This window comes from Podarcis liolepis (genome assembly GCF_965112155.1).
Source record: "Podarcis liolepis genome assembly, chromosome: 4".
Lineage (NCBI taxonomy): Eukaryota > Metazoa > Chordata > Lepidosauria > Squamata > Lacertidae > Podarcis > Podarcis liolepis.
The window spans coordinates 79,916,841-79,936,873 of NC_139558.1; the positions used below are offsets into that span (position 1 = coordinate 79,916,841).

A 20,033-nucleotide genomic window follows, 5' to 3' on the forward strand; every position below is an offset into this window, starting at 1 on the left:
TGGTCCTGGGTGACATCCCTCTGGTCAGTTACAGGACCAACTGCTGTAGGGCGTGATCATTAACAGTACTTAGAAAATTTAGCTCTTTGTCATCACTGGAAAACATATGAACCCAGTCTATGTGAAAATAACTGAAGTGGCCCATTACTAAAACACATCCTCATTTGGTTGCCTCATTGATTTCATTCTCCATCACCCTGGACCATTTGGTCAGGTAGTAAATTACTCTTAGGGCCTAGTATCATCATCCATAGCAATTCTGAGGAAGAGTCTGCTCCTTTTAGTCAGGCAAGTTGACATGTAGTCAGCATGCCCATCACAAGGCCAACTATCTGCACCCCTAATGATTTAATCAGGCACTACCAGGATCACCCAACCTCCAACTTGGAGGACTATCCTTGATACAAGAGGAAAACTGTTCATTTCCCAAAATGAGATCCATTCTAAATTACTGATGCTCTCCTTCCCCAAGACTCTCATTCTCCATGGCAGCAAAGGGGTTGCTACCCTGGGAACAGGATGCAGCTATGGCATCTACAAGAGTTTCATCCACCAACCTGTCTCTCTCAGCTTCTCCAGTTCTGCTACCTTGGCCTGAAGGGAATGAGCTTGTTCCCTAGGGGCCAGGAGTTCATTGCACTGAGTACACAATCATGACTTCTATCCAACAGGCACATAACTGTGCATGAGACATTCTGTAAAATATACTGGATAGCTCCCACACTGCTCCTGGCTTTCTAACTGCATGGTTAACTCACTTCTTATCTTGGCTTGACATTTTGTCACTGAGGCAAAGATGCAGCATCAGCTGGGGCTTCCCTCTTGCTCATGAAGCAGGCTCCTTCACTAGGCTGTTGTATACGTATGGCCCCAACTAGCTTCCGCAGCTGAAAATGAAGCATAACTCCCCTTGCTTTAACAGCTCCACTGGCTCCCAATCTATTTCTGGGCACAATTCAAAGTGCTGGTTATGACCTATAAAGCCCTATAAGGGTTTCTGCTATACAAACCTGTCCAGGCTCTGAAAACTTCTGAGGAAGCCCTTCTCTCAGTCCCACCATCCTCACAGCACGTTCTGTGGGTGTGCAGCCTTCTCATGGGCTGCTCCCAGGCTTTAGCCTCTCTGTCTAGGGAGTTCTAAACTGGCTCTCTCCTTGTTGCTCTTCCACTGGCAGGTGAAGACTGTTTTATTCCAACATGCTTTGGGAACTGACTGCTTTTAAGGAAAGGGCTCTCAATAGTGCTGGGCTGTTTTAAATATTTATATTTTAATAGATTCTTTTACACTGTTTTAATTCCATCACAGTTTAGTTATTTTTTTAACTATTATCTTCATATATGTTTTTAGCTAACTGTTGTTTTAATTTTTGTGAGCCGCCTTAAGTTCTGGTTCTGGGGGAAAGGCAGGATATTAAACAAATAAATGGAAGGTGCAGCCGATTCCATCAGAAGGTCCTCCTTTGAAAAACCAGTTCCAGTGAGGAGGAATTAGAAAGGGGAATTGATGTAGCTCACTGGGGAGCAGTCATTTTTGTCAGCGGATCAGTATAATGGTTAAAGGTCCTTCTTTGTGAACACCATAGTCAGCACACATTCCCAATCACTTAACACATATTAATCAGCCACCCTTTTAAAAACAAGCAAACTACTCAGTGCATATTTCCTCAGGGGGGATAAAAACAGCCCAGCTGTGTTCTGGCGGACCTTTCAGTGTTTTAAGGAGTGTAGCCTTCATGCACCCTGTCATGCTCAGAAACACAGCTTAAAGGGTGGATTTTTCCCTAGCCCACCGGTCTAGGCTAGTGGGTCGCAACAGGAGCACTACCATGCAAATATATGGCAAAAGGGTGAAGAAATGGGTCCCCAAACGCACGCTCGGGTTAAAAGTGGGTCCTAACAGGTTGAAAATCCCTGCCCCATAATAGCCCACTACTGCTGGCTTTACAGGTGGAATCGGGAACGGCTTGGCTGTTTGCCTTGGACTAAATCTCCTTGACGCAGAAGGTGGCGATCCTTATTATGCTCTGTGCCGTCTTATGCCGTGAGCTTTCTCGGCAGCGCCCCACACAACCCCCCCCCAAAAAAAAATAAAAATAAGGTCCCTGACCTATGGGTAGGAGCTTTTGTGGATTTAAAACGCCGCTTCCTCCGAGGCTACGGCGGGTTATCCTAGCCCACGAAAGCCGCTTCTGCCGCACCAAGCCGTGCCGTCGGTGCCAAAAGGCTTTCCCCACCCGCCACCCCGGGGTTTGCAGCTGCCCTTCTGGAGATGAGCTGCTCGGGCTCTTTCGCCTGGGGCTCAGCGCCCACCCACCGCCAGCGCCACCTCAGGAAAACAAGCGCTTCCTCAGGGCTGTCTCTCTCTGTACGGCGACGGCAGCGGTTTAAACCCTGAAGGGAGAAGGAAACGGGCGGACGGAGCGGCTGCCGCTCGACTACACGCAAAGGGGACGCCCGCCCATCCCACGAACAAACTTCAAGGAAGCGGGGCAGAGAGGCTCCCTCGCGTATCCGGTTCCCCTCACGACGCGGCGGCGGGCAGCCACAGGGCGGCTCGGCGGCGGCGGCGGCTTCTCGACCTCTCTTTTCCCCCGCCTGCCCGAGAGGGGAAGCGGCGCCGCGGCGTCTCCTCCCAACCGCCGTCCGCGCGCCACAAAATGTCCCCTCTCCGTCCGCCCCACTCACCCCGGGCGCAGAGCGGGAGCAGGAAAAGGCAGGCGGCTAAAGCGCGGGGCATGGCGAGGAGGAGGAGGAGCGGGCGGCAGCAGCAGCTTCGGCTCCACTCCTGTTCCTCGCGGCGGGGAGCCCGTCCTCTCTTCCCGGGACTTCGCCACTGGCCGCTGGTCCGCCTCTGCTGGCAGCAGCGGAGCCGACTCCGAGCGGCCTCAGAGGAGGTATCGCCGCCCAGCAGAACCGGGCGTCGGGAAGCCTGTGAGGGGAGAGAGAGAGGGAGAGAGAGAGAGGGAAAGAGTTGGAGGCTCAGCGGCGCCATCTCGCGGGCCGAAACGGCCGCCGCTCGCTTCTCCTCCTCAAGATAACCGACGCGCCTCGGCTCTTCCTCGACGGCTGCTCAAGGGCTTCTTCTTCCTTCACCCGGGGCAGCTTGGGCTGTGTGTGTGTGTGGAGACCCGCAGCCCCCCACCCCAGGGCGCCTGCTGACCCGCCTCACGACTCGCCTGCTTGGGTGCTCTCAAAACAGGCGCTGGGAAGAGTCACCTCCCTCGTCTCCCGGGCACAAGACATGCCCGTTAACGTTCAATGAAGTGAGGCCGAACAGAACATGACAGGAGAAGGGAATTCAGGGGAAGCTAATTCAGGTGTAGGCTGACTTCTGTCTTGTGCAGTCTTAAGGCAGGAGAAAAAAACAGTCAGCGTCGTCAAGGCCTCCCATTGATTTTTAATGAACATAAACAAAGACTGCATACTCGGGTCTCTGAAAAATATCAAGGCGTAGCTCACCTGTGTTAAATGGCGCCTGGACACAATTAAAAGCCTAAGAAGGGCCTTGCTGGCTCAGTTTTAGCATTCATTGCGCCCCAAGAATCCAAGCAAGCACCAAGCCGTATTTGATCCACTTAAAAATTGGCTTCGCCTCTAGGTATCTCTGCTTAGCATAAAATCCATCATAGACAACCTGGAGCATGAACTCTATGCTGTTCTGTTCCAGCTGTTTTTGTTTGTTTAGATCTGGCAACAAAGACTAGCGCAAATCTTGTGAAATGCAGAGGGGCTTATGACATTTTACCACTTCCTAAGTCAGACTTTCATGCTGAGGGCTTACTAAATCAACAATAAACTAATTACAGCTAGCTGTGCTTAGGTTAGAAGGCACAACCTCTACAAAACTCCATTAAATATTTAGCTACAACCCTTTTAACAAGATAACCTTCACATTATTCATGTCCACACAAATTTTCAACATGCAGCAACTTTCACCAGCTCATGTTTTTCACTTTCCTTGAGACATACACCCAACCACTTTTCTTATGTACCTAGTTACCTGTCAAACTTCTAGTCAGGGTGCTAAGGTTCCATTCCACATTAATGGTGCAGTTTGGATAGGAATTACCAAAAATCATGGTTACCTGGTTCATTTAGGAATGGTTTCCAGAGCAGTATTCCTAGACGAAAAACATTAAAAAGTGTGTTTATTTTGTTGTAAGCATTGACTAAGAAGTCTTTAGGGATGAATTTCTTTTTAATGCATACACACATGTGAAATGGTAATCAAAATGCCCTTTTAAACTATTGCATACAGACCCAGAAGCTGTGGTTAATCAACAATAATTCAATTAGAAAATAACTGGTTCTGCACACACTTAAAAACTTAAGATATTCTGCTACAAACACTATACATACTTTCCAAACACACCATCCCATCTAGGAAGCACGATAAATATAGCAAACATCTTCAGGCTATTCAATTCTCTAAGGAGAACTACAGAATACATTTTTAAACTTATCACTTAAGGGAAAATAATTCATGGATTTTAAATAGTATTATAGTCTCAGCGAAAGCTCAGAAAATTAAACAGCGAGGATAATAATAAAAAAAAAACCCAGCTAAGAACTGATACTTTAATAACATTTCAGGAAGGTTAAAACTACAACAGACAGATAATGTTGCCCCTTGAAAGCAGCAGCCATAACAATTAGTTGTTGTGGTGGTGGTGATTTAACCTTGTACTTTTTTATGCTGTTAGAACTGCAATCCTATGCACATTTACTTTGAAGTAACTCCCATTGAACTCAGTAGGATGGACTTGTGAGTGTACATGCATAGGACTGTCTTTTTTAAAGCCAACTTTCTTTAACACACACTGTCTTTTAACATTTGGTAACAGAAAAAACATTTATTATGATATACGGTAATAATAATAATAACAACTTTTATTTATTTATACCCCAGCCAAGACCGGGCTCAGGGCAGCTAACATCAGGTAAAAACAATTGATTAAAATACAACTTAAAAACAAGATTAAGTACAACATTAAAATGCAGCCTCATTTCAGTAGAAACTCAAATCAAAAACTTTTTGAGGATGAAAACGTCAAATCTTCACCAAGGCCAACTATCCAGACTGGTCCTACGTGGGCCAGAAAAAAGCCAGGGAAGTCCTCAAATAGGAGTTCCATCACAGAAGGAGAAAGGAAAGAGGGGGAGGGGATCAAGTTGATTCCAAGCCAAAGGCCAGGCGGAACAACTCTGTCTTACAGGCCCTGCCGAAAGAAATCAAACCCTGCAGGGCCCTGGTCTCATGAGACAGAGCGTTCCACCAGGCCGAAGCCAGTGTTGAAAAGGCCTTGGCTCTGGTTGAGACTTCCTTAGGGCCCAGGACCTCTAGGGTGTTGCTATTTATGGACCTTAAGGTCCTCTGTGGGGCATACCGCGGTATGATGATGTGCCAACAATCACAACAATCCTGCATGAGTGAGATTTGCCATTTGCTTCATGTGGTTTTTTAATGGATCAGGGTCAGCATGCATTCCTCACTTTTTTATGTTTCAAGCACTTTTTCCTCTTCACAGAAAACAGAATGCCATTAACTGTCAAGCAACAGCTTGTAAACAGAGCAAGTAGGTGTTAAAATATTAATGAAAACCCTATATTAGCAATGCAATAAAATGGTTAAACAGATTTTATATTGGTAAATACTGTATTAGTGCCTTTTAAGACACATTCTAATGATACACCAGTTTTTACCCTTCAACTGGAAACAATAATGCAAACCATTAGAAAACAAGCACCATTACAAAGTTACGTAAGAATTTCAAGGCTGCAGTCCTCAAACAGACCTATACAGAAAATATCCTCCTTACCTGATGTATGCTGCACAAAATCCATCTTCTAATTATAACTATATATAGCTGAATGACATCTGCACTGATTCATTCTGTAATTCAATGTCTTAGAAGTGAAATGAACCAAGGGTTTCCATCAAGAAATTTAACTGTAGTTCAAATGACAAGTTCAATGTACCTGGAGATACCTGTGTAGTCAACAGAAATGAAATATTACCGCCACATAACATGGAAACATTTTATATGGAGGAATATAATCTGTTGACTTTACTTTTCAATAATTTTCAAAACAACACATACTGCTACAACAGATTGTGCTGTTTTAATTTTAGCAACCTCAAGACGCCCTGAATGCCAAATCCGTTCCCCAGACTGCCTTGATGTCATGCTAATCCATTTAAACTATAGCAATTTACCATACTTTCCCCTGTAAGACAGCATTCTGATTGGAGTGCAAAGACCTATGTTTGGACATGCCCAGTGAGATTGTTTGTTTATCACTCTTTGAAGGAACTCATGTGTTGCTTGAGAAGTTGGATCTAGGTCTCAATTACTTGGGCCTAAATCTCATTGAGCAATGGATGTAATGCAGAGTTTCTTAGTCCCATGTCCCGTTGAGACAGATAAAATTTGCTTCTGAGTAAACATATATAGACTCACAGGGCATGTCTGTTAAATATCCTTTTATAACACTCATCATAATTTTGAAATCAAGCACATCCAAAAAAATGAATTTTTTTAGCCCTGAAAGAATAATTCTCACATGATAATTTTCTGTGGTTGAGATTCTATATCTTACTTGCTAGACACAGCATTTCTTACGGCAGAGTTGTTCTATGGAGTCATTATTTTAAAAAATGTAGGAATCACAATATTTTTTCTAGCCTTGCTCTGAATTCTGGGAGCATTACCTATTTGAAGGATAATAATAAAAAACATTTATCTCTCAGCAATAAATGCCTGTCTGACATTGTATAGCTTTATATTATATTGCTGAGATTTCCATTTGTAAATTATTCATATGTCCTATTTGTAATACAGGTTGCCAGGACAAAGAAAACAAGATATAATTTAAATCCTTCGAGGCTACATGGCTACAGGCAAGTATCGTTTTAAAAAAGTTGAGGGTTTTCTTTAAAAAAAAACCCAGTTGTTGTTGTTGCTGCTGCTGCTGCTGTTATTAGCCATCACATCTGGGAATGAAGAAGTTGGGGTATAGTTTGTGAATATTTTGATATTTCCCAGTTGAAAAATAATGCCAAGGACGATTTTTTTATTTAAATAAAATACCCAGAAAAGGTGTTCTGTGTCAACAAAAAGCATTTGCTGGTTTTTTGCTCTTTCTCCAATTATCTGAAATTGGCAAAGCAGAAGTTCCCACCATTAGTAACAGACACTGCCAATCTCAGAGCAGAGCAGAGCCATAAAACACCTCTGCCCAATACACTGGAGCTGGTGCTGATCACAGTAGACCAAGGGTGGGGAACCTTAGGCCCAAGGGCCAAACGTGGCCCTTCCAGGCCTCTCTATCTGGCCCCAGGGCCACACACCCCACCAGCCTTCCTTTGTGCCATTCTTTTGTGTTTTTCCCTGGCTGCAGTGTGCCCTTAAAGTCTGAAAATGTGTCTTCCTTGACTGGATGGAAGATAGAGAGAGCCTTGTGTGCGAGTGTAAAAACGAGCCCCCGTACAAAGGTAAAATGAGCTCTGCCTACTTTTGCGTCTGCCCTCGCCTGCCAGTGGCATGTGGCCCCTGGAAGGCTATGCTGAAGGAATTTGGCTCTTGAGCTGGAGCTGGAAAGCCCCCCCCCCCCCACTGCAGTAGAGAATGCTGAGATAGATGAATATGTAGGCAGGTTTTTATGTTTTCTATTTGTCCCCTCCTGATTCCATTTTTCATGGGACTTCATGCCTATACAGTGGTACTTCAGGTTACAGACTCCGCTAACCCAGAAATAGTACCTCGGGTTAAGAACTTTGCTTCAGGATGAGAACAGAAATCGTGCTCCGGCGATGCAGCAGCAGCAGGAAGCCCCATTAGCTAAAGTGGTGCTTCAAGTTAAGAACAGTTTCAGGTTAAGAACGGACCTCCGGAACAAATTAAGTTCTTAACCCGAGGTACCACTGTACTGGATTGTCAATTTTTACCAATAAGGTGCAACAACAGATTTCTAAGCAGTTCACGTTTTAATCCTAAAAACTTCGATAACGTGCTTGTATCAGCGATAATGCTCAGTACAAATTCAAAATCATTTAAGAGTACATTAAGAAGAAACATGATGGAAGATAAGAATGGATTATCTGAACTCTTTCAAAGGATTCAGCACAGGATTTTTTCCCCCACTTTTTTTTTACTCTTCTCCCTGCACACACATCAGGCAGAAATCAATTAGAAGTATGCCTAATTAGCTGGATTTACAACTGAGCAGTAAAACACAATGATACCGAAAGCAGAGCAGGCCAATTTACTTAATTGAATTTCTTTTGTCTATCCTGAATCAAAAAGGCAATAGTTTTCTTTTTTCTTCTAGATTCCACAAACTTTCCTCTGCTATACTTTTAAGGATGCAGTCCTACGATGCCAAAGATACAACCACCACAGGGTTGCTTAGTAAGTTCAGCAGCCCCTTAGACTTATACTTGGGGGCCCTTGGTATTCACTACCACTCTAGAGCCAAACTTGACATAATGTATCACTAAGGCTATCAGTTTATTTGTTTTTTAATTAATAGTAGCTGTGGGGTCTGCAACATACAGGGCAAAATTTTCATTGGAAGTGCAGCACATAAGAGCGAAGGTTTTGACCCTTTCTGCCCTGCTATGATTCCATTTACAACTGCCACCTGCTACTATTAGCCCAAGGAGAAAAGATCTAATTGGTACCAAAAAAGAGACAACATTTTCAGTTTTTAAAAATCATTTTAATGTATTGCCTGTGGCTGCCAGGTCAGAATGAGTGGGACTCTGTATTCAGCTGTTTGTATACTCTAAGGTTGCTTCCAGCCTAACACAAACTATTTATTGTTCTGTTGTAAGTTACAATGAATTTTCCACACTATCAGGACTCCACACTACTCCACACTAAGTTTTCCTATGTTAACATCCTGCTACATTCCATCCACACCAGTCAGCAGTGACATACCTGCCATGGGTGACACCATTTGAATCTCAGCACACCCTCACTCTTACCTTTGTTCCATTTTTTTAAATCAATCTTTTAATTATCATTAAAGTGATTACTGCCCTAAATCCTGCAGCAGTAACAACACAAAGGGGGAGGTTGCAAAGCCTCCAGCTAAGGAGCCAGATCAAGTTCAGAGCTTGTTGCTGTAGGTCAAGAGACCAGTGTGCCTGAGGCTGTTAGAAGGACCTTGCATACCACCAGGGCTTGAGAAACCAAATGTCTCCCACACTACTCACTGGTGCAGAAAGCACACCAGACAGGTGGCTACAGAACATAGGGGGGAACACCTGTCTTCAGGCCAGGGACATTGGGCTTTTAAGATCTCTACAAGAGACAAAGGTGTAAAAAGGCTGGGTGAACTTCTGATCTTCGAGGATGCAAGCTGCTCACTTGGAGCAATTTGTGGTTCTGCACCTTCAGACCTGCCTTCCCTTGTGGGCATCAGCACCAGACCAGGATAAATGTTTTCACACATACACACACGTTAACACACACACACGTACATATAATAAAGGAGAAGTGTAGCAATATAACATAATGTTATTTTTGTATTATAATGTGATACTACAACACTAGTTATTAAAAAAATGTTATTGGGCTTCCAAGTACACTGTGAAGTCTTGTGCAGAGGGCTTTTCAAAACTTACAATGAAAATATGGATGTCAGATGTGCACAGTCCTGCCCCACCCCCATCCCCAAAGCCATATAACACTCAAAAGGGGCTTTGGGCTCTGACATTTTGAGGGATGAATTTGATGGCCCCATTTTCATATTTTTCCAAAATGGAAGAGTCCTATATTATACATGGGACGCAGGTGGCGCTGTGGGTTAAACCACAGAGCCTAGGACTTGCCGATCAAAAGGTTGGCGGTTCGAATCCCCGCAACAAGGTGAGCTCCTGTTGCTCGGTCCCTGCTCCTGCCAACCTAGCAGTTCGAAAGCACGTCAAAGTGCAAGTAGATAAATAGGTACTGCTCTGGCGGGAAGGTAAACGGCGTTTCTGTGCACTGCTCTGGTTCGCCAGAAGCAGCTTAGTCATGCTGGCCACATGACCCGGAAGCTGTACGCCGGCTCCCTCGGCCAGTAAAGTGAGATGAGTGCCGCAACCCCAGAGTTGGCCACGACTGGACCTAATGGTCAGGGGTCCCTTTACCTTTACCTATATTACACATGGATCACATTTCAGAGCTTTAGCCCATCAGAAAATTTCAAAATAATTTTGGTAGGGAAAGGGATTCATAAGGCCCAAGCACCTTTAACTATAGCACTAACCAAAGTTATCTCATGATACATTAGACCTGACAGCCCATCTCTGCCACTTAGCCTCTGGCCTGGTTGGACTTCATGATCCTAGGTCCCCACCTCCAGGTGCTAGGGTACCTATGTCTTCCATTTTACAGGGGAATGTCTAGTCCAAGTCTGGTTCAAAGATAAAGACCTATATGAAAGGAGAGTAGTAGGGGCCTTGAAGCTGCCAACCGCCAGTTAGCACCTTGACAGCAGACTGAGCTAGCACATAAGTTACCTGATCACATCCCGCCCCCCATGGTGAGATGTACGGTATTTCTATTTAAATTATACTAATTTCTAAATTTACACCTGGGTACATTTTATGGAACTCTGTGTCCTCTTTTTTTGATGGTGCATTTCTTCAGTTGGTGAAGTGAATAAGTGGCAACCCTAAAAGTCACTTTCCCCCCTCTTTTAGCTTTCTGCAGAGGCAATCTATTCATGTCCCATCTTTCTAATGCCAAACTCTTAGAGGCAAGATGCATCAGAATTTTGCAGCGCTTGTGCATGATTGGACTCCATTTGTCCCTCTGTTATATGCAGGGTGGTTGCAATCCTGCTCTAGCAGCCTGCCCTGGACTTTCTGAGCAGCCATTTGCTACCTTGTGCAAGCATGCATTCATATCATTATGAGACAAACAGCTGAAAATAGATGGCCAGTAGCCAATGCCCTTCCTCCTAAAACAACAACTACATTAAGCACTTTCAGATTAGAAACAATAAATATTGATTTGATATTCATATGCCCCCCTGGGAAATGGATACAGCAAACGTCTACACTCCCTTCTCCCCCACACCCAGATACACTCTGGACATGAAATACCTCTATGTTGCTTGCTGCAGCAATCAAGCTCTCATGCTTCAAACACCTTCCATACTCAGCTCTGCCTACAAGAGATAAAGGTAAAATATTACCTTTTGAATAGGAAGGTCCTTCTGCAAGCACGGCAGTCTGTGATTGATCCTACAGGCAAGGACAAGAGCATATATTATGGGTACTGAAAATGCAGTGGTGTTTAAATTGTTTAAGCATTGCATACAGCAATTGTAATAAAAAGGCAATGCATGTGTGGGGCACATTGTTTTCAGTGATTTAAAATGTATTCAATTGGAAATGGATGCTATAATCATGGTTATGGTCTGGAAAACTTCAGCACAGCTGCTATTCGGAAGAGATACACTAAAGAGCAAACTAAACTAAATACACTAAAAAATAGTTCTCATGTTTGCCACAGGGCACTGATAATATTTTCTAGCAATGTCACAGAAATGCATATTGCCAGGCATGGAAATATGAATCTTGGTGGCTCATAATGCATGGTTGGGGCAGTTATGCTTCTGAATACCAGTTACAGATAGGTAGCCGTGTTGGTCTGCCATAGTCAAAATAAAAAAATTCCTTCCAGTAGCACCTTAAAGACCAACTAAGTTAGTTCTTGGTATGAGCTTTCGTGTGCATGCACACTTCTTCAGATACACTGAAACAGAAGTTGCCAGATCCTTCTATATAGTGAGAAGGTGGGGAGGGGTATTACTCAGAAGGGTGGTGGAAATGGGTGATTGGCAGATAGCTGAGATGAGCCTGTTGACGACTCTTAACGACTGCAATAGGTCTTACAGGAAAAGGCAAGGGGTGAGAAGGTGAAAAATGGCTTAGTCATGTATAATGAGATAAGAATCCAATGTCTTTGTTCAGACCAGGTCTCTCCATGGTTTTAAGTTTGGTAATGAGTTGCAATTCAGAATCACAAAACAGAGAAACCAGTAGGAGAACACTTCAATCTCCCAGGACATTCTATACAAGATCTCAAAGTAGCTGTTTTACTACAAAGGAATTTCAGAAATAGACTGGAAAGAGAAGCTGCTGAATTGCAACTCATTACCAAACTTAAAACCATGGAGAGACCTGGTCTGAACAAAGACATTGGATTCTTATCTTCCAGGTATTAATTTTCTGCATATCTGTAGATGTATATATCACCTTCAGATGTTACAGATTTATTTATATAATTCCAGGAAACCATAGACTTACATACAAACACTGCCTTATAAATGTAGCTGTGCAGTTTAGTCGGCATGCTTTGTGATTATGGCTGTCTATACATAATATCTAAGTAGTTTCGTGAAAAAGCTTGAGCCATGTTACTGCCTTGGCAGAAGTCTCACACTGTTCCATTGTTTTTGTTTACCCCAACAAACTTTATCAAGTTATCTGTTTGTGAATGAGTGTGTGGATACAAGATTTGCTCCCTCCACCACTGTTTGCACTGCATTCAACTTAAGAAAATAGAATAGTGAGTGAATGCAGATACTATTTCCAGGACCACAAAAGGACAAAAGTTGAATGAAAGATTACCAAGGATATTAGTGTGAACCTAGGATGGATCTAGACACGAAGAAGCGTTTCAGTTAAATGCGTTGCAAACTTTGTATGGGAAATTAGGTTTGCAAAAACAGAACTCCACAGCACAATCTGGTGTCACAGTGTTAGAATGCAAAAACAACACACATAAAGTCCATTTTCTTTGCCAGTGTAGCTGAGTCTATAGCAATTTCAAGAGCAGGAAACACATGCATATGAGAAAAGCAAAAAGAGTAGTGTACCAAGACTGAGGACAAGAGTGAAGTGCAATGCTATAAGAATTCTGGCATGGATGTGACCTAAAAACTTTCCAAAGAAAGCATATGTGTGTGTGATCATCATCATCATCATCATCATATAGCAGTAAGCATTCTCCAAAGGCTCCTCTGACAAATGAGATACAGTAGGTGGCCCCTGCGGTGAGCCTTTTCAATGGTGGCACTTCTACTGTGGAATATCCTCACTAAAGAGGGCACTTACTTTGTAGTTTATTTATTGCTCTGTGAATGTCATTTTATTTCCCCAGGATTTTCAGTTTTAAAAATACATATTAGTGCTGTTTAGACATTTATCGGTACTGTCTGTTTTATTCTCGTGTTTTAACTACTTCAATATGGTGTATTTGTATATTTCATGGGTTTTGTTTTCATTTTTTTAATTTTACACAGTCCAGAGTGTATTGTTAATGAGTGAAATAAAAAATGTAGTGAATAAATAAATAGAAGAATGTGATCTTAAAAGAACAACAAAAAAAAAATGGATACTACTGTATGTCAGCATTACTGTCTCTCTGCCATTGGATAAACTGCTTAGCGGGGTCAAAAAATAAAAGGGTGCATTACTCATGTTTCCTTATAGCCATATTCAGTATTTCTATCCCAGATGTTGGTGTGCTTGATATGGCTAGCAACAAAACAAAGGCACTCTGCACATGCTCAAAGTCATTATCATTCCTTTCTCCAGGACTGCAAACAAATTCTACAGCTGAGCTCTAAAGAAGGATTACTGCCCATTCCAAGCAACGGAATATGATTTCCTAAAAATCATAATAGGGACAAGCTTGTTCTGCCTATAAAAGTGAAGAACACCAGTGTTTTCCATGTGGTTAGAGCTCCCCCTAGTATTCTAATTATGTTTAAAAGAGTTTTTCCCTGATTTGATGCTGTTATTAGACACCAACAACCTTTGTTTCCCCCCCAAACAAAAATAATGAAATAGTAACATAGTAAAATAAATATCAAAATAGAGCCCTTCTAAACATTCATTAAGGGTTTTTTTTTCAGATAGTCACCAACACTCAGTCATTCCAACTTTCAATCACTAATGTTTGCATTTTGCAAATAAATTTTTCTGAAATAATGTTCTGTTGTTTTTATCTAGTATTTTTCAGAAAAAGCACATTTGAAATTGTAACACATACTACGCGTTGTCCTACTAATTGAAGTGGTCTAAAAATGTTCTCTTCCATGTAAAAAAAGAAGTGAACAAGTTTACAAAATGTCAACCTAATTAAGAAACCACTTAAGTAAGAGACTCCAGTTGGACTGGAGTCAAAACATATTTTGTGAAAGTATATTACTGAAATCAATAAGCTGAGTGTGAAATAGCATAATAGTTTTATAGTCAAATAAGTTATGTTTTGTAAAGTCTCCTTACACACACTCACATCCCATTTATAATTTGGATGAGGATATGTGGTTTCAATGTACATATAAATAAGAAGTGTGGTGCAGCAGATAAAGTGATGGATTTGGTACCAGGGAGACTTGGGTTCAAAGACTCTAGCAATTGAGTGACTTGGGGCTAATTTTCAGCCAAATCTACCTGACCAGGTTGTTGAGATGAGCTTCATGAGCTGCTGTGAAGGCCAGAATCATTTTGGCAAGCTGCCTGAAGGAACCTGGGAGAGAGGCACAGAGATGTATGGGAATCCTGTGTTGGCCTGCTCTGAAAGACTGGCTCCTCCTGAGATGCAAATGCTGTGAAGTGTCTCCCCATTGAAATCTTCTAGTGTAAATATGTGTAGATAAATCTCATTTCAAAGACACTGCTGCACCTCATTTTCCCCAAAGGAACACAGACTCTGGTTGAGTGCCAAGACTCCTTGGACTCACTTGCACCGCTTGGCAGAGATTAGGGTGGCCAGTAAGAATATTACGTTTGTAAAGTTTCAAGAAAGTCTAACTCCTGTGCTCCTATGACTTGTCAGTATTATCAGTAGGGATAATGTGTCTGGAGGAATCAGTGGATTACTAAAGAGGCAGAGTAGGCACTGGCCTACGGGGCCCACTTATTTTAGGGGGCCTGCAGGGCAAGACAGCCAGATTTGCAGTAACATTGGTAAGGAGCTGCTGCTCTTCTACACACCATAACTTGAATAGACTGAGCAAAATAAAAATAATAATCCTTCCAGTAGCACCTTAGAGACCAACTAAGTTTGTTATTGGTATGAGCTTTCGTGTGCATGCAATACTTATTCGGATAAGTGTGTATCTGAAGAAGTGTGCATGCACACAAAAGCTCATACCAATAACAAACTTAGTTGGTCTCTAAGGTGCTACTGGAAGGTTTTTGGGGTTTTTTTGTTTCGACTACAGCAGACCAACACGGCTACCTACCTGTAACTTGAATAGACTGAGCTTTGTAACTATGTTATAAGACGTGTAACATTAAGAACCTGAGCTTGCTTTTTCCTCTTCCCTCCCATTCCTTTTTCTTGCGCCGTATCTTTTTTAGACTGTGAGCATCTTACACTGATTTTTGTAAGCCACTCTGATGTTAAATACACATAAAATGTAATACTTGTATGCATCGAGGTTAAAGCTTATGTAAAGCTTTGCATTTGCAAAGCAGAGATGTTTACATTAAGCCAGAGGTTTCACTGGGTGAAAGTAGAAAGCTGGTGTTTTTCCATTTCAGAGGGTTAAGCTACCTGATGATGACTCATTGGTGGAAATTGCAGATCTCTCACGGGAGAGAAACTTAAGAAGTCAGTGACAGCTACCAGTAGCAGCAGTCAAAGCTAATCTCCGTAATGAACAAGCTTAGGATCTCTGTGACCAGAAAGGAAAATTTACTGAACTGCATAAAGGACTGAATGGCATTGCGACTACTTGAAAGCAATGCTACTTTGTTTCTGTATAATGTTTATGTTCTGTATAATGTTTAATTTTTTTGTAACTAGTATTTAAGACTGTATTGTGGTAAAGCTTTGAAATTTACTACGTATTAGGGTGGAAAGCTCATTTATTTCTACACAACGTCCAGATAACTCAAGGCCTGCCTCTCCATATATGAACTGACCCAGATCTTGCTGTCTTCAAATGAGGCCCTTCTTCAAGTGCCCTCTGCAGGAGAGGTCTGGCAGGTGGCAACACAAGAATGAGCCTTTTCTGCAGTGGCTCCCCATTTGTGGAATGCTCTTCCCAGGAAAGGTTCACCTGGCACCTTCACTATACATCTGTAGGCACAAGGTGAAAATGTTCCTCATCAGCCAGGCCTTGGGCTGACTAACATCCAATATATTTTAAATGTGTTTGTGGGAGGGCGAGAGGGTACAGGGATACCTACCAACTCTAAAATCCCACAAATCTAGGAAATAATTGCCATTGAATTCAGCGGGCTGTACCTTGCGGGTAAATATAATAGCACTGCTCTGCATAATGACAATTTTATAGTACTTCAGGAGCATAGCTGTCAACCTTCCCTTTTTTGCGGGAAATCCCCTTATTCCAGGGCTGCTTCCCGCTGCTATCCCGGATTGTTAGATATCCCGTTGACTGTCCCCTGGACAGGTAAGGCTGCTGATCCCTTATTTTCAAATCTGAAAGTTGACAGCTATGTTCGGGAGTGGCGATAGCGGAGTTTCAGAGGGTGAAAAAACAGTCATCATGACAGCCCGATGAATTAAACAAGCCCGTAGGTTACAAATGACGCAGAACTAGAACTGTCACTCTTTTAGCAAACACGCATCACTTTCCCGCTTAAAGAGCCCACTCTATATAGCACACCCGCCAAGAAAAGCCGAGAGCGCCTTTTAACAACAACTCCGGATCATTCCATTTCCCGTCCCATTTCACGGCGCAAGGAAAGCGCCACCCACGGCCCGGCCGCGCATGCCTTCACGCGAACTTCCCCGGTCCACGCCTCTTACCTGCGTCAGTCTGGAACGTTCGCGAGCTGCCGGGCGGAGGCAGGCCGCGCGGCGTCCGCCGTCGCCCGGGCAACGGCGGACGTCACCGGGTTCCCGGCCTCTGCATTGGCTGGGAGGGCTCGAGCTCGCCGGAGAAAGGCGGAAGCGGAAGCCGCACGTGGAGCCGGCTAAGGAGCTTGTCGCAGTTTCTGGAAACTTCTGCCCATTGTCACATTTCAGCCTCCTCGCCGGAGGCAGAGATTTTCGCGCGCAGGCAGGAAGGCAGGCAGGGCGCGGCTTTTGCTGCGGCGGCGGCTGGGCGAGGGTTGCACCTGCAGCGGGGGACTGCCGAGCGGCGAGCGGATCCACACCTTCCCCAGCAGCGTCCGGCGCAGGGAGCCCCGCCATGGCCGTGGTGGGCTTTGACTTGGGCTCGCAGAGCTGCTACGTGGCGGTGGCCAGAGCCGGGGGTATAGAGACCGTGGCCAACGAGTTCAGTGACCGGTGCACCCCGTGAGTAACAGATCCGGAAGGTGGGGGGGGGGTGTCGCAGGCAGGCAGGCAGGCAGGCGAGATCTCCCTGTCAAAGGGCCCGGGGCAGAAAGAGGGTCGCCCTCCCTGCCATGAAGGGAGAGAAGATTGCGGGCTTTGCAAATGCAGGCGTGCGATGCACCTGTGTCAAACTGAAGGCGACAATGCCTGCACCTGATGGAAGTGGTCCTCTGCATCTTTGCTCTCACGCAACCCCCGTTGAGTGTATATAGGGCTTACTCGGGAGTAAGTAGCGATCAAGTAACAGCCTTCTTTAATAGGCTTGGTGGTTACCCACGCACGATGAAGCAAGACATCCGCTGGCCTTTTTCTTTTCTTTTTTTACATCCCCAATTCTAACCACGGAGACATCAGTGGCATTTACTTTCAAGTAAGCACGTTTCCTTGTAAATGAGTCCCGTTGAGTTTAGCGGAGGTTGCTCTCAAGTAGCTGTGCCCAGGGCTGCGGCTCTTTCTTAGAAGCGGATCCAGCTGTGTTGAATTAAATGGGGGGGGGGCGCCTAGGAGGGATATTTAATTCTTTCCAGTATATGTGAGCTGCCTAGAACATGGCAAACGGTTCTTATTTCACACGTGTGTATATATCCCACCCGGAAAGCTCAGTTTTGTTGCATTGCTCTCACCCTTGCCGCTTGCTTCCAACATCTCATGCATGGAAATTTAAGAGTGCATCATAGAAGCAAATGAACTCTCTCACGCTTCCCTTAGCCTATGGTGGGCGTGTATATAGGGAGAAGATGTTGAGTATTGCCTTTTTCTTGGATTCTTGATTGAAGAGGGAGGGGCAGAGATGATGCTGCAGTGCCTCCTCACAATCTGTGTCCCCTTCACTCCCTATCCCCAAGCAGTTTCCACCTACTTAGTGCTTAGGTGCTAAGGAAGTGGGAGAGGGAGAGTGATGATGCAGTTGGAAAGAAGAGCTTGCTGCATCCTGTGCAGCTATGGGGAGATGGACTAATACTCAGGAAGCTTAGACCAGGATCTAGAAGCTTCTGGAGTTTTCTCTCCTCCGGATAGAGACAGAGGATGCAAGCAAGTGAATAAACTGTTTTTTTTCTGCCTATCTCAATAGGGTGGAGCATCAACCCAGAGTGGGCCTTTGAGATAAAGGTTAGACTGGTAAACTCTAGAAAGTTGAGATGCCATAGGGATGGGAGACCATGGACAAGCGCCCATTTCCACACCCAAAGCTGCCTAAGTGAAAGCTTATGCATTGTTAATCTTTTAATGCCATAAAAACACTGTTGTCTTGCATTCATCAAAATGATTTCATTTAACCTCCCGTTTGCTAGTAAAATGGAATTACTGTGTCACGAAATGATGCATGTCTAAAAAATATCACTGACATGAAAAGTTTGGAAAGCTCTGCTTTAAAGCCATTTTTGTACCACACCCTTTGCCCTAAAGTTCAGGATTCCATTATAGGGGGTATGGAATTGTTCATAAAAGCTATTTGTAAATAAGCAACATTTTTATTTAAATTGCAATCCCTAGAATGTATTGCATCTGAGTGGAATATGTCCTGCCTTCTCTGTTGGAAGCAATATGTCTCTGAATATTGCACTCTGTTGCACTCAGATCTTGCATGTGGACTTCCTAACAAGCATTTAGCTGATCACTGTGAACAGAGAACAGAAAAGTGAACGAGATTGATCTTTGGCCTGATCCAGCAGAGTGTATTCCACAATTTGTGTAGAACTTGGCATATTCCCCAACTTCTCTTCTTCCCCTCCCTGTTTGCTTCTGAGAGCAAATTCCCTAGTTTAGCCATACATCATGTGAAGTACTTTCTTTTGTCTGCCCTGAATCATCCAGCATCCCTCTTCATTGGATGTCAACAAGTTCTAGTGCTCAGGACCACAATACCTCAAGGACCACCTCTTCCCATATGAACCAACCTGGACCCTGCGTTCATCATCTGAGGCCCTTCTTTGTGTGCCTCCTCCCCAGAGGTCCAGAGGGTGGCAACACAAGAACTGCCTTTTCTTCAGTGGCTTCCGGCTTGTGTTTTTATACTGTAAATCACTCTGTAATCCTTGAATGAAGCATGGTATAGAATTTTAATAAATTATTAAAATAATTTATGAGACAGAGAGAAAAACTTTGCTGTATCCACTTTCTCAATGCGATGAATGATTTTTTGCACTCCTATCATAGAATCATAGAGTTGGAAGAGACCACAAGGGCCATCGAGTCCAACCCCCTGCCAAGCAGGAAACACCACCAGAGCACTCCTGACATATGGTTGTCAAGCCTCTGCTTAAAGACCTCCAAAGTAGGAGACTCCACCACACTCCTTGGCAGCAAATTCCACTGTCAAACAGCTCTTACTGTCAGGAAGTTCTTCCTAATGTTTAGGTGGAATCATTTGGTCTTTTGTTTGCCTGTTATCTAAAGGCCCAAATGCTGCAATCTTTCCGCACAGATAAGTTGCTTCATCCCTTTGATCATTGTGGTTGCCCTTTTCAGAAACCTTTCCACCTCTACAATAACCTTTTTGCAGCGAGGCTAGCAGAAATGTACACAGTTTTCACAGATGCCACACAATGGGTCAACATCTTCATTGAGCTATGTGGTATGATCCAAAGGTCTCATTCCTGATCATTCACTGTCCATTCAGACCACACAAGCATACTGTATGTAAAAAAATTAAAATTGGGCCCAACATGCATTACTTTGCACTTGTTTATACAAGCTGTACAGCAGGCATAG

General features: G+C 43.7%; 2 protein-coding genes across 8 annotated transcripts in view; one reads left to right on the plus strand and one right to left on the minus strand.

The window, feature by feature from the left end:
* Nucleotides 1-2,799, minus strand: part of B3GLCT (beta 3-glucosyltransferase) — a 70,806-nt gene extending 68,007 nt beyond the window's left edge. The window contains exon 1 of one of the 4 annotated variants that reach the window (XM_083498922.1): nt 2,686-2,799. Coding sequence is in view for 1 of the 4 variants with exons in the window: in XM_083498919.1 (XP_083355045.1) it covers nt 1,011-1,098 (88 nt within the window). In the remaining 3 variants the exon portion in view is untranslated. Of the gene's footprint in view, nt 1-758; nt 888-1,010; nt 1,803-2,475; nt 2,631-2,685 lie in introns of those variants that run through there. The other 3 variants (XM_083498921.1, XM_083498919.1, XM_083498920.1) reach the window with 3 other exon arrangements.
* Nucleotides 2,736-20,033, plus strand: part of HSPH1 (heat shock protein family H (Hsp110) member 1) — a gene marked incomplete at its 5' end in the record, with an annotated part of 42,347 nt that continues 25,049 nt past the window's right edge. For 2 of the 4 annotated variants that reach the window (XM_083498889.1, XM_083498890.1), the window contains 2 exons: nt 2,736-2,894; nt 6,843-6,901. In XM_083498889.1, the coding sequence (XP_083355015.1) occupies nt 2,736-2,894; nt 6,843-6,901 (218 nt within the window). Of the gene's footprint in view, nt 2,895-6,842; nt 6,902-16,858; nt 17,283-20,033 lie in introns of those variants that run through there. The other 2 variants (XM_083498892.1, XM_083498891.1) reach the window with 2 other exon arrangements.